The 15,026-nt window shown below is 35.0% G+C and overlaps 1 protein-coding gene across 1 annotated transcript; it reads right to left on the bottom strand.

The window, feature by feature from the left end:
• Nucleotides 1-182: 182 nt before the first annotated feature.
• On the bottom strand, nt 183-14,516 carry LOC114479510 (ABC transporter F family member 4-like). Its single transcript, XM_028473220.1, has 10 exons — nt 14,313-14,516; nt 11,606-11,661; nt 10,178-10,335; nt 9,011-9,165; nt 6,390-6,581; nt 5,237-5,353; nt 5,001-5,070; nt 2,166-2,215; nt 1,959-2,049; nt 183-914 (listed from the first exon to the last, which is right to left on the bottom strand). The coding sequence occupies exons 1-10, from the start codon at nt 14,415-14,417 to the stop codon at nt 232-234; spliced, it is 1,677 nt and encodes a 558-aa protein (XP_028329021.1). The 5' UTR covers nt 14,418-14,516; the 3' UTR covers nt 183-231.
• Between the last annotated feature and the right edge of the window lie 510 nt (nt 14,517-15,026).

Below are 15,026 nucleotides of genomic sequence, written 5' to 3'. Positions count from 1 at the left end.
TTCCTACATGTTTTAGTGACTTACTGCTATTTTAATCACACAACTTTTAATTAATTTTTTTAACCTCAGCTTGGTTAAGGACGTTTTCATTTCTGCTTAATTTTTCTAATAAAGTTTTAATCTATTTTGTGACAAGGGCAGAGAAAACGTGTTTAAACAGTGAGTGCGTGTGTGTGTGTGTGTATTGTGGGTCTGATAAGTGTTACTAATGTCTAGTTTATGTTTTTGTGTTTAATAAAATGCCCAGAAATGACTGATAGAATTTTTCTGGTTTCTACCTTTGTCATCCACGTTTTCCTCTAATGCTTCGTCGCCCCCTGCTGCTTGCTTTGGGGACTGCAGCTCCTCCATTTTAACACCACCTCGCTTTTTCCTCTTTTTCTTCTTCTTCTTCTCTGCCGTCATTTCTTCTGGAGTCTCAGAATTCTCCACCATCGTCTCTTCTACCGCTGCTACCGTTTCCTCCTCCTCTTCCACGTCTTTAATTTTCCTTTTTTTCTTCTTCATTTTGTTTTCTGGGGTAGTGACTGGTGTTTCCTCTTCCTTCTCCTCTACATCCTGCTCCATATTCTTCTTCTTTGCCTTTTTCTTCTTTTTTGTAGACACCGCTTCCGATGACACCTCTTCCTCAACCAAGCTTTTCTCACCTTTCTTTTTAGCAGACTCACTGCTTTCTGGAGTCTTAGGGACCGTCTCTGCGGACGATGTGTCGTTGCCAGATGTGTCTAAAATAATCACATCCTCTGCAGATGGCTCAACTTCCTTCTTGCTCTTCTTTTTCTTCTTCTTCTTGGGAGTTTTGGAGCTTTCGGAGGAATCGGCAGCCTCTTCAGGGAGCAGCTGGCTGGATTCTTGCTCTGCTGTGTCATCTATGTTTAGCTGGACGTTGATGAGAATAGAGTAGTCTTCTGCTTCTACAAGAAAATAAAAAAAAATATGATACACACAATGATTATCTTTAGCTATCAAAGGAAACTTCAGTCATCTAAAAAACATAAAGATGGGGAAGTGTCACAATCTGGGCCATATGGGGTGTTCTGACTAATTTTCCATTATTACATTTAATTAGTCTTGGTTTGAGTCATGTGATGTAAGAAGCCGCAAAAACGTCACAAACCTCCATTCTCAGCCAATAGCAAAGTCCAATTGTAACAGCTGGGTTTCAACCCATAGGGGGCAGTCACTCTTACATATTTACAACAAAATACGCCAAATTTAAATACTTAAAATGTCATGAGTTGGACAAGAATCAATTAACATTACTTAATAATTACTCCATACCCAAATACATTTGGATTCAACAGAAAAAAAAGGTTTGGGGTTTAGCAACTCTTTAAATAGAACACCTGAGTGCAACGAGCAGAAGCTTCATCAGTCACTCAGTCTATACAGACAAGAGAGAGCACTTACCCACTGACAACGTATCATTAAACTAGTGAAACTAAGACCAACAAAACATAACCATGAAAAATAAAGTCTAGCACGCTTTACACCCCAGATCATGACACAAACATACAAACTGTTTTGCTAATGTGTACAAACACATCATTCATTTATTTTCTAAGATATGCACAGAAGATTTCATCCTAATAAAATATTAGTTGAGAGTTTTTAACCAAACAAATTAAACACAGAGTGCTTTACATAAATCTGTGTGTCACAGATGTAAATATATAATTCTGTTTCATGTAAAACACGTTGAGCTGATTATTTTTGAAGGAAAAGTGCTTTATGAATTAATTGTATTGCAATCAATGAAATACGTTTGATTGTCAAGGACAGAATTTTTTAAAAGAATTGAATAATAATGAATACAGAATAATTTATTTTGTTCATTTCTTTTTTTTATTTCTTAACATAAATATGGTGAGTTGACTTATTTAATGTGTACACAAACACAAAGTAGCTTTCATACGCGCACACTGCACCCCTCTCACACTCTTTTTTAAATGGTTTACCAGTGGAAGTAATGGAAGGCTCCACAGCATCACTCTGCTTTGTCTCCACCTCAGGATTGAGCTCAGGGATCAGGCCTCCAGCTGTGGTCTCCTGAAGAGAATAGAACACAAACACCATCATGTCCCAAAACACTTCCCTTCTTGCTGGTTACAAAGAACCAACACTAGTATTTCATTATTGGAGTTTGTAACAGAAGGACAAAGTACCTCAGAAGTCGATTCCTCAGCTTTGGGGGTTTCAGAGTTACACTCAGTGTCTGAAATATAAATAAAAGTATAATAAAATGTCCATTAAATTTCTACGCCGTGCTCTAGGTAGACTTTAGAGTGGAAGGCAATAACAACGATGTATATAAACACACTTTTTTCTGCAAATAAATGACAAAAGAAGAAGCCTGACTCCCAGGAAAGACGCATCAAAAACACTTTTCCAACCACAAATAATAAAAAAACAGATGCAAGGGGAAATATTTTCTGTCAGACTCTCCATGAAAGTAAGCATAAGAAACAATAAAGTATACATTTTGGTAAAAAAAAATAATAATAATATATATATATATATATATATATATATATATATATGAAATCAAATTAAATGACATTGGAAAAAAAAAAAAAAGCAAAAACCACTATGAATAAAACGACATAAGCTCCTGATGGCGTTAGAGGAACACTAAACACACCTCTGACATATTTTCATCCAAGACATTGATCATCATCTTGTGAGGAAACATTTGTCATCCATCCCTTTTATACATTTCTCCCACTTCTTATGACATCAACTCGAGCAGACATTATACTTTTAGAAGCATCTCATGTTTAGAAGGCGTCACACACTGTTTCCATATTGTACTCGGCAGTGGAGCTCTGACTTCAATAATAATCCTAAAACAGCTACTCTAATCATTAATTATTACATTATAAACCATCTTTAAGACTCCAAACATCTTTAATCAACACAGACTAGAGGCAACAGAATGATTTTCAGGCTCCTTTACCAGTGTTCACAAAGCCAGCTGAGATCTTACAGGAAACACTGAATCAAACCAACAGAGCCGTTTCTCTGCACTATGGCAACCATCACTCAAAGCATTTACAAGTTTTGGCTCTGAATCAAAGCGGCTGGAGGTAGAAACTCTAAATACCAGTTCTGTCCAGCTTCACTTTTGATTCCCTTTGTTTTTGCACTTCAAGTCAGTAAAGTTCCCAAACCAGCAGCTTTTAAAACCTAACAGACATACACTGGTAATCTATGTCATGCTGGGCCAAAGCCAGAATGCTGTGCTCTGTCTTTGACCTGCACTCACACTGCACTCAGCTGAATATGATTCCCTTGTTAAGACTTTAGTTTGTAAGTAGGTGCAGCAGCACATAGAGAACCAGCCTGAAAACCATGTGGAATTAATGGGTCGTTTCTTAATAATTGTATATTTTGTGCGACGAGTGTTATGAGATGACTTCTTGTTGTAATTAGCACTATATAAATGAAGTTAAATGGAAGTGAAAACATGGTTTACACCTTAAAGCAGTGGTTCCCAACCTTTTTTGCGTTGTGACACAACTTCGATATCACAAATTTCTGGCAACCCCAAAGACATTTTTTTCTTCTAGAATTACTTTTTGATCATTTTTGTTATACTGTGTTACAAATACTGATCAATTGTGCCATCTTATATATTTCATACTGCATTTTGTTCAAACTAGATTTATATTTGAGAAAGTGAGAGAATAGAATATGGTTGTTTAAAGAATGTGTGTTGCGTTTTTTTTAAGAAAAGAATACATGAAAAAAATTCAAACAATATATTTTTCATCAGTAAAATTATTTTTTTTTCTTTATCAATTACTAAACATTTTAAAGGACCCTATTTAAATTCCAGGTTTAAGTTGGAGAAAAAAAACTACTTTAATGACAGTTGGTTTTTGGATCCATTTTAAGAATTATTAACTCAACTCAACTTTATTTATATAGCGCAAATTAAAACAAAGTCTCCTCAGTGCGCTTTAACAAAATAACTCAATTTAAGTAATATAATTTTAAATAAATATTTTCTTTAAATAATTTTACATATGTGGCTAAAACAGCTGCATATTATGTGTTTATGGCGACCGTGGCTCAGGTGGCAGAGGGGTCGTCCTCTGATCGAGGACCGGTCTATGTGTTGAAGTGTCCTTGGGCAAGACACTGAACCCCAAGTTGCTCCCAGTGGTTGACTAGCTCTGTCCCATTGGTATGTGAATGTGAGTGTGAATGAGCTGATACTGTATGTAAAGCACTTTGTGACCTCTGTCTGTGAAAGGTGCTACAGTATATAAATAAAACATTAGTTACTTACTAATAAGCTGCACTTTTATTCAGGAGGCTAAAAATCTCAAGTCTTTGTTTTCAATTGAATAATGTTCGAGTATAAAAAGTTTCCTTGTTTAATGTTGTGACTGGTTATAAAGGAATGGTGGAGGCTCTAATTGAAAATCACTGACCTGGCAAAGGACAAATGTGGGTTCCATGAGACTGTGCGTGCTTTAGTTTGTGTTATTGAGAAATGTAAATGTTAAGTTGCTTCTATTGTTACAGAAATTGTAACTTTTGACCCTGACAGAGACAGACACTCCCTTTTTCTCGATTTAGGTCCTCGGTGTGCATGTCTACAGAGAACCACAGTATGCAGTGAAAACACGTGCAAACATAAGGAGAAAATTCAAACTCCACAAAAACAAAAAGCAGGACTTTAATGTGGACCATGTGTCCTTAGCCAAAGTGAGTTGTGTATTGACCCATTTTGGGTTAAAATGGCAATAAAAAAAGTGCTTTACTCCCACCTTATAATCACTATAGACTAAAAGCAAAGCAATATCATTATAAATGCAGCTAAAAGTCAGTGTGAAAACAATGTGATCTTGAATGATAAGGTCTATGCAAATTGAAGGAGGACTCTGAAGGGCCTCTGTGAAATATCTTCACATCAACGTGCAACTCTTGTCAACTCAGTGAGACGGAGATCTGAACACAAAACCGGTACAGAAGTCCCGGGGCATTTATACCTGCAGGAAGCGGGGCTTCACCATCACAGTCTTGGTCAATGGTCTCCTTGGTTCGGTTGCTGGACTCGGCCTGGATTCAAACATCAACACGTCACTAATTCATACACGTTTACTTAATAAGGTGAGTCAGGAGCAGCACACGTATGATCTCGAACATCATCATGGCTATTTGACAGATTTGAGATACTCTCACTCAGAGTTTTCATTGTTGGTTAAAGCAGGACTTTGTACAGCACCTCTGCAGCAGGTTCTTCACCGGACTCTACAGAGGAAATGCCTTGATCTACATCATTCTGCTCTGAAGCAGAAGCTTCATTAGAAACCTCTGCTGTGAGCTCAGCTTCTTCAGATTCCTGAAGACAGAAAAATGGTCAGTCAGAGGAAAAACTGCAGGCAGAGTAACATGGAGTAAACAGAGAAATGCAAAACCCTTCTTAAAGGGATTCTCCACTGTTTTTACAACTATGACCTAAAACCTTTGAAATGTACTTATTAGAAAATCTATGCCTAACAAAATACATTATTTTGCACCATATTAACTTTAAAAACTTGTGTTCGCCATCTTGAAATCACATGATTGATGGCGTTACGCGGCCCCATTTGCCTGTAAAACATCCCAATTTTTTCTACTGGAGTGAAGCATTTGGCCTGATTTTTAGATCGTTTAGCAGCTTCGTCGGTCAAAATGCAAACTTGTGCTGCTTTTGGTTGCTCTAAATAATCAGGAAAAGTTAAAGATGGTTATCCTCTTTTGTTTCCCAAAAGAGGATAAAAACAGTTGTGACCCAAAAAATAATCTATGACCGCAGGGGGAGACAGTTCCAACTCTGCAATATTTCTAACTGTCAACAAAGTATAATTGCGCTTTGAATGTGAAAAACCTCCTCATGAAAGTGTAAAAACTTCTTCAATCTTCAATATTTGAGTGTTTTTTTTAAAATTCAGGCATTTCCATTACCTGTTTTTATTGCACTATTTAGATTTTGCGCATTTGCAAGGGTGATGGAAACATAGCTGTTGAAGCAAAGAAGAAGAGCTCTCCTAACCTAATTTCCCATTTTTAAAAGTTAATAAAAACGAATATGGTGCAAAATAATGCCTAACAATGTTTTGTTGGGCATATATCTTCTAAAAAGTACATTTCAAAGGTTTTAGGCCATATTTGTAACAACAGTGGAGGAACCCTTTAAGGATCATGCAGGAATATCAGTTTCGGGTCGATTGACATCGGATCTTTAACGACAATTTAAAATAAAATAAAAAAGGTGAGAAAAGAGATGCATGTTTGTGTTTTTTTTTTTTATAAAAAAAATGAACATTTTTTCAGGCTGATGATTCTGAAACATAATGAGTCTTTACAGTACAGGAGGGAGAAGTTGGTTTCCAAACCTGTTGAGGCTCCTCTACAGCTGGTTCACAGGCCTGTGTTTGCTCCAGACTGTGATCAATGGAGTCTCCCTGAGTGGATTCAGCCTTTTCCTTTTCCTCTTCTTCTTCTTCTTCTTCTTCTTCTTCTTCTGTAGAAATGACAATGGGGTTTTCTGCCTGGTTGATCATCTCTGCAGATGCTTCAGGTAGAACCTGAATATGCACAATAATGCAGTTTAATATAACTGTGCCACTATTCTGTGTGATTGTGATCAGATTTATGATGACCTGCAGCTTTATGAAGCAGTGTTTACAGAATTGTAAAGCTCAGCAGCAGATTTAGGAAGAATGCAACACAGAATGAAAAGTTTTCCTGCAGATGTTCGAGGGAATATGTTCAGCATATGTGCAAAACAAGTAGAGGTGATGTAACCAAGAGAAGGCAGAAAAACAACCAGGAAGTCCCACTCAGTTTGGTTGAAAGCAGGGTTGGGGTCAATAACATTTGAGTTACAATTACGTTTTCAATTACCCATGCTCAATTACAATGTCGACCATTTTTTCAAATGAAAATTAAATTACAATATTTTTTTATTCTCAGAAAGTCATTTACAATTTCATTCTCAATTACGAAAGTTCAATTACAATTAATCACAGTTACTGAGTCTGAAATGAATAACCTAATAAAAGTTAACCTTCCTCTTGTGTTAGCATTTCTTAAGATAACTGCTTCTAAATCAGCTGTAAAATACACTAAAAACAAATATCGACCGTCTAATTTCTTTCCCATCAATTGGTTTCCTTGTTAGGCTTCCTAATCAATGACAATATAGGTTTTAATATTTTTGGTGTGGACGTCTGAGCCTTTTACGTGTGGGAAAGCTTGATATGAAACATTCTAATAATTGTTAACTACATATGTGTAGAACTGTACACAGAACTGTAACATGGATCCCTGGTTTTGCGTTAAATAATAGTTAATAATTTTTATAAAATTTTCATGGCAATTACAAAGTTATCTAAACTCAATCACAATTTAATTACAATTATTACAGCAACAGATTTTTATTAAATTACCATTACAATTATAATTGTGCCATAATTGTTATTAATTATAAATTACGCAATTACAATCATAACTGACCCCAACCCTATAGTTGATAGACACGATATTATGATTCTGTCACAGAGCCTCTATGCAAACAGCTTCCTGCCCTGCATGACTGGGCACTGGGCAAACTTTAAAACAACAAGAGAGGAATTGCACCCACAGACAGACAGTAGACACAGTGTGAGTCTGTGTGTACTTCACAGGCATATAAAAACACAGCAGCTTCACTGTCAGCACATCATCACAGTGACTGGACTTCAGTTATGCATCAGTGTATTTTTTTTTTTTAATTGTTTCCTTTTGCAGTCACAACATCCAAGGCCACTCGACTCTTTCTGTATCACACACGTTCCTCGTTGATCATTTCATCTCTTTGCATGGACGATGCAGATGGAGATTGATCCTACTGTCACTGGTTTATTGATGATTTTTAGCGCAGAGAAAACAGCTACCGGTACACATCTTTAAGTAAACTGCAATCTCCAGTAAAAACAAGCATCTAATTTAGCTATTTAAAGCTCAAATAGCCAGAATACTTCCACTTACATCATTGTCCTTTTCTGCATTCATTGTCTCGTAGTGTGCATGGTATGTTTTCCTTCTTGTTTAGGATTACAGAAGGAAAGTGGAGTACCTATAAGAAATCAATGCATCCTCAGGGATAACATGCAAACCCTGCTTGGCTAATACCGACAGCAGTGGCACTCATTGATTTACATGTACTTGCAGAGTTACAATGAAGTAAGCATTTGTTTGAAGCAGGGCTATTCAGGGGGCAAATATGGCAAAGAAAGTTAGTACAATTATTCCACACTTTTATTTTGAAAGGGCACTTTGAAAGGGATTTAATTTTAATAATAGTTTTGTACTGTTCTGATCGTAGTGATTTGTTATGATTACAGTTTTATTTGAAAAAATTGCAAATGCAATATTATTACAATAAACAAAAGATTTGATGCATAAAACAACCAATAATTACATATATTACTACATACACATACTTTGTGTAGTGGGTGGATGTATAAACGTATTAGTCCCACCCCTTTTCCTACTATACAGTAACAAATAACCACACTTTCAGCATCCTGTTTTCTATTTCTACCATTGCTGCTATTAATTCATTTTGTCTCATCTTTATATGATTTTGATTACAATACACACACAAAAACATATTATAAACTTCTCAGTTTGTCAGCCCTTCCCTCTAAATAAAGAGCTTTTGAATGTTTTCCGGTAATAAATACAACTTGATTTGTTTGAAAAATGACAAAATCAGCCAATTTAAGTAACTTTGACCTAAGAATCAATGTGTTGGTGTGATCCAAATATCTAGCGTTATGTATATATCGTTTAACTATTGATTGTACAATTGGTTTGTGCAGGATTAGTCCTACAATGTTATATAAACTAGTTCCTGTGCTCTAAATCAAAGGTTTATTTGATGAGTCACATACAGTATATTGTCTTTAGTATTAGCGTTGTTTTGGTCTGCACAAAATGTGTGAGTGCATCATAATATCCAGCTGCGCACCTCTTGCTCTGTTTCCACCTTCGGTTGTTCTCCTTCCGATCCGTCAGAAGTGATGCCGTTCTCGTTGTTTGACTTTTTATTCTCAGCTTCCTGCAGCTGCTCACAGACGACCTCAGTGTCCGTCTGAGCAGAATCCATCACACCTTCTTTACAATCTGAAATGATAAACAAATAAAATGATTCCTTATTGAGTCAAATGTCAACTTGCCTTTACATTAATCAATAATACACAGGTAAATAGAGATAGAAGTATAGATTACTGATAAACCAGGATTTTAAAGCATGATATGTAACAACGACCCAAAATGTACCAAGACCCGAATTGTTGTTAAAAAATGTAGTAAAACCTGAAATGTAATAACTGGTCAATAATGTAACATAAGTGCAGAGCTGAAAATGTAATACAAAAAAAAATAATAATAATAATAATAATATATATATATATATATACAAAACCCAAGATGTTACAACCTGTCAATAAAGTAACAACAAGATGCTGAGCCCAAAACGTAACAACTTTTTGCCTTTTTTATATAAATGAATATATATAAATGAAGGTAAGAAAACAAAAGTTACCGATATGTCAAGGTTCTCCAAAAGTCTTTATCAATATCGATAATAATAAATATATATATACATATACCATATATATATACACACACACACACACACACACACATTTTTGCATATGCATTTGTGTGATACATACAATTTAATCCATAAACCACAGATTCTCTCTATAATGTAATAAAATGTAACAAAAAAAATGTTTCGTCAACATAATTGTTGTTTGACTTTGGGCAAAAAGTTTTTACATTTTGAGTTCAGCATCCAGTTTCATAATTGACCAGTTGTAACATTTTGGACTTCATTACATTTTTTTTTAAATTACATTTCAGGCTCAGCACTTCTGTTACATTACTTGACCAGTTATTACATTTTGGGTTTTAATACATTTCTTTTTATAACAATTCGGATCGTTGTTGCATATCGGGCTCAAACACAAGAGAAAATACACATTCGTATCTTGTGCGCCATCCCCCCCCAAAAAAACATAAAAAAAGAGACCAAATAGGCTTGAAAAATAAAGCATTCTTAGCTCATGAAGTTTTAAGTAAGATGCAATTGGTAGGAAATTGTAGCTTTTAAATGCACATTAAAGTTTACCAGCAGGGGACCTGGCTTCTGCATCATCGTGCTGGTTGAAACTAGACGACTCAGTCTTTGTTGTCTCTCCTTCTTTGTTGGCAGGTTCGGATTTGACGTTTCCATTTAAATCAGAGTCGTCTGTCTCCTGCTTAGCGTTCTTGGCTAGAGAACACAGTCTATAACACACACAGGCACGCACGCACACACACCTTTTTATGTTGTGCCTAAACTTCTACATAATTTAAGAAAATAGAAAAACATTTATTGTATTTTAATGTCCATGACAGATTGTTATGAGATTAAATGACAAAGTGAAGTAAACAGATGATAAAACACCAAAAATACAGTATTTATAAAAGATAAACATCACGGTGCAATTAGGGCTGGGCAAAAAATGTATTTAATCAATTTCTCGAATTTGTAGATAAAAACTATTTTTATTTTTGCAAATTTGAGCGGACTTTTTCGAGTTCCGTCCCTGTGGGTTACCGTAGAGCGATGTGAGTCAGGCCCCTCTTTGTTTACCCTTTGAGTAGGCTATATGTGTGTCACACGCATGTTTAATTTATTATTCGCACTATGCTGAGATACTAAGGGAAGAGTTTTTTTTTTTTTTTTTTAATCATAATGTTATATGTTATAAAATGTGTAGTTATCTGATTTCTTAATCAGAAAATTTAAGCTACTGTGAAGTTACTGTTACTGTTTTTGCTTAAACCTGGGTTAAAGTTTGAAATAGTTAAATGACAGAGCCTCATTGCTGTTAATGCTTTGGCTCCAAAATATTTTCCGACTTGTGCTGTTTTCATAGTTTTAAATGTTCTTTTATGTCTTTCACATATTATCAAAAGACAAAGAATTAAGTTTTTCTCAACAAACAAAACAAAACTATGAACAATATCAAAGCAAAGTAGAATAATGGCATTCACTGTGTGTATTACACATTAGTTACATTACTAAGGAAAACATGCAACGAGGCTAAAAACCTGCTGAATTAAGTCAAAAGTTAAAAACACATTTATTATCCTATTACATGCTATACATTTTAAACGTCTCTTCCGGCAAGTTTTTTTCTTTTTTGTGGTGATTATGTAATGTTTTTTTTAGGTGCAGCCAAACGTTAAAAGCATGAAATCCTTTAATTGCATGCTGTGCTCATCCAGAGTGTCATTTTGTTCTGCACAACTTCCTCAGGCACAAGTTATCATCCCAGCAGTGAGTGGAAGCACAACGACGCAACGTTTTCAGCTGCAACCGACTGGAAATAAACTCCTCTGACAGAGGAATGAGCGACTCCTTCGCTGAAGGTTATAACGACTTTGCATTCTGTGTTCCACACTTCATTTGAGTAGATATTAACGCTAAAAAATGATCAATTATAGCAAAATCGAATGTAAAGGAAAACTACATCAACATTTAATCACAATCTCCAGTGGAAGAACTCACTTTATCCAGCTTGAATAGATATCATGTAAGTTGGGGCTCTCTTCTGGAGTCTCCACCTAACATGGAAATAAAGACACGTAAGAAAACCATTAGACATGTTAGTGGAAGACAAACCTCTTCATGTTTGTCCTCTTAACATTTTAATCATCTTTCCAAAAAAAAAACAAAAAAACCTGAACACTACACCTCTCACACCATTCCTCAGGAATCCTAAAGTTCTGATGAAAGGCAAAAAAAAAAAAAAAAATCTCATTTCCTGTGTAATAGGAGCCCATGAAGCCTGTGGCGATGAAACATCTGAGCACATGAGTAAACAAGATAAAATATTTTTTTTAAAAAAAACAACAAAAAAAGAGGCAAAGAGCATAAACTTTACAATCCTCCAATCCACACAGCTCCGCTTTAAAGCTAATTGGTATATTCTCAAAATGATATAGAAATACCAAAATACAGCAACCAACTCATTTATTATGACAAAATGTCTCAAATTAATTATTAATTAAGCCATCATGTTATTTTACAAATATATTTTCAATTGCACAATTAAACCCCCTTTTGAAAATCTTTCACATAACATTTCTATATGACATTTTACCTTTTAAAAAAACTAGTGTAAATTGTTTCCTTTTACATGTAATATTATTGTTTTACTGCAGGTCCCACATAATACCTCATTTAGATTTCAAAAGCGCGTCTCTGAATCAAGCCTTTTGAATGAAATGTTATATCTTGTCTATACAGTGTGTGTGAGTATTTATTAGTGGAGAACCAATACCAAGCATGAGTAACTGTAGAACTACATTCATCATGAATCTTCACCAATTCAACAACTACGTTTTGGCTTTAAAGTTAGGCAGAAACAAAGATTTCTTTAAACAAAAAAAACAAAAAACTTTAGCTTTACTTGTTTTGGACCCCCCAACAACACCTGTAGCGGCCGCACTCGCTCGCGCGCCACAAGATTCCCCTACAATGTGAAATATTCCTGGTGAGAACCCTGCACTGTAATTGTTCAATGTTCAGAGTTTATTCTTGCATCGTATTATAGTTATTTATTCTGATGCTTGGCATCCATGTTCATTAATATTAGTCCCAAATAGTTTTGCATCTGAATAAAACTAGACTAAGTCTAAATGCAAACAAAGGTCGATCATAGATAAATACAACTGTGACTGTTGTGAATGTTTTTAACTCGATTAAAAATTTGTGGGAGGAGGCGGGACATGGCATAAAATTAGCCAATCAGAAGTAAACATGTGGGAACATGAGACGTCAATACCTTTTATATGATATGAGTAAAAGTTCATTTATTTACCATACTATTTGGGGTATAAGTCACTAAAAGTGAGGATGTGACTTATATAGCGGAGCGACTTATCTGTGAATTTTTTTCAGTCTGTTACAGTTAGCATAGCATGCTAGCAGCATACAGTCAGATTGGGGAAAAGAAACAACCAAAAAAAGAAAAAGCTTTAAATACACTAAAATACAGACATTGAGCAATAATGAGGTGCAGGTATTTAAAGGAACAGGAATGCAGTGAGACTCTTCACAAAAACAGATTCTGATTGGCCAAGTCTCCTGATGACTGGCAACGTCTTCAGTCAATAGCATTTCTCATAATAAAGGTGTCACTTTATTGGCTAAAAAAGGGACCAATCAGCATCTAGCATTGTGGCCTGCCATTTAACTGTGGATTTTCCAGGAAAATACTGTACGTTTCTTGGAAAGTGACCTATACAACAGTGCAACTTATAGTCCGGAAAACTGTAACTAAACATTCTATTACTAAAATACAACATGAGCTTTAAGGACTGATGCAAAACATACATTTATCTATTTATTTTCCCAATTATTACCAGTACATAAAGGTCACTTTTTCTATGGATGTGGGTGATACGGACCAAAACTCATACCTCAGTATTTTTTCTCAAAATGTGGATAAACGATATAAATCTCGATAATTTTAATTCAAATGAAGTCTGACCAGAAAGACAATTCTGGGTTAAATTTGCTGATGCACAATGCCACACTGGCACATTAATTAACAAACAGTTGCACAACATGTGTCACTTTTGGCTTTTTCTCCTATAAATGACAGCATGTGTGAGTGAAACTGTGCTTTTAAATGCTGTTCTGAGAAGTAGTGAAAGCCCAGACTCCTAAAACAAATGTTTTAAAGCAAAATACACCATTAAAAAAACATCGATAAAGGCAATATTGTCATTTTCTATATCGCCAAATTAGAAAATTCGATACAGCTTGAATCTCGATACATCGCCCAGATCTAATTTGATCAATATGTATACATTTTTATTTGATTTATTTATCTAAATAATTAAAGATGTGATTAATTATTTAATAGCTGCCTTTTGCCGATAACACTAAATTTTAAAACTTGAGAAAATTACAAAAAGTGTAAAAAGATGTAGAATATCAGCAGTGAGTTTACAGCATGGCTTCTGAAACATTATGTTCTTTTCCTCCAGGAGGCCAGAAGGGGGTGGGGTTAGGGAGGGGAGGGGGAAAGAGGTCATATATATTTCATTAATGCATTATATAACAAGAAATTCACTCATATCTTCTCATAAATCCCCAGTGATGGTACAATTGGTTCAATTACTGTAGCACACAGTGCAGCAGCTCCATAGTTTACCATCACAGACTGAGTGTGTAGTAAAGGACTTCAATTGATCAAACCTCTCACCTGAGTGACGTGTTTCTCCAGTCCTTTGGCAGCTTTGTGGAACCCGTTTATCTTTAAATGCTGGTAAATTAAAAGCAGCAGAGCGTCGTCCTCCTCGGAGGCCATGTTGTTCCGCTAAACCACAGCAGAACAAGACAAATGTTGTTGCAGAGTTACTCTCAGCTCACTGTATGCACACTAGCCTTCAGCCTTCAGCCATGTGCGCTGACGACGCCCCCTTCGAAATGCATCATGGGAGGTGAAGTTTTCTTGGAATGAGTCGCCAGTAACTGTACAACTTGTTCTTTGGGGTAATTCTAATATATATTAAAGTGTATAATGTGTTATAAAGAGTAATTTAAACGATAGTTTGAAAAACTACGGCTTTTAGTCTGCAAATTAAATAAATAAAATTAAACAAACAAAGATATTCCACTAAATGATGTTCAAGGTAAACATTAGAAGTAAAGTAAATGTTATATATTGATAATATGTTATTTAATAACTATTTTTGTTCTGGGTGCTTTGCTCCTTGTTGTTGTTGTGTGTTTTTAAATAATATTCTTAATGGAAGCCCATTATATATATATATATATATATATATATATATATATATATATATACATATATATATATATATATATATATATATAATGGCAAGTCATAATTATCAGTTAGTAAACTCATGATCATGAGAAAGAAAGTCATAATTATGAAAAAAATATTTTCAATGTA

This window comes from Gouania willdenowi, chromosome 17, assembly GCF_900634775.1.
Source record: "Gouania willdenowi chromosome 17, fGouWil2.1, whole genome shotgun sequence".
Classification (NCBI taxonomy): Eukaryota; Metazoa; Chordata; class Actinopteri; order Blenniiformes; family Gobiesocidae; genus Gouania; species Gouania willdenowi.
Note: the sequence above shows the minus strand (reverse complement) of the source record. Positions and strands in the feature narration are given on the sequence as shown.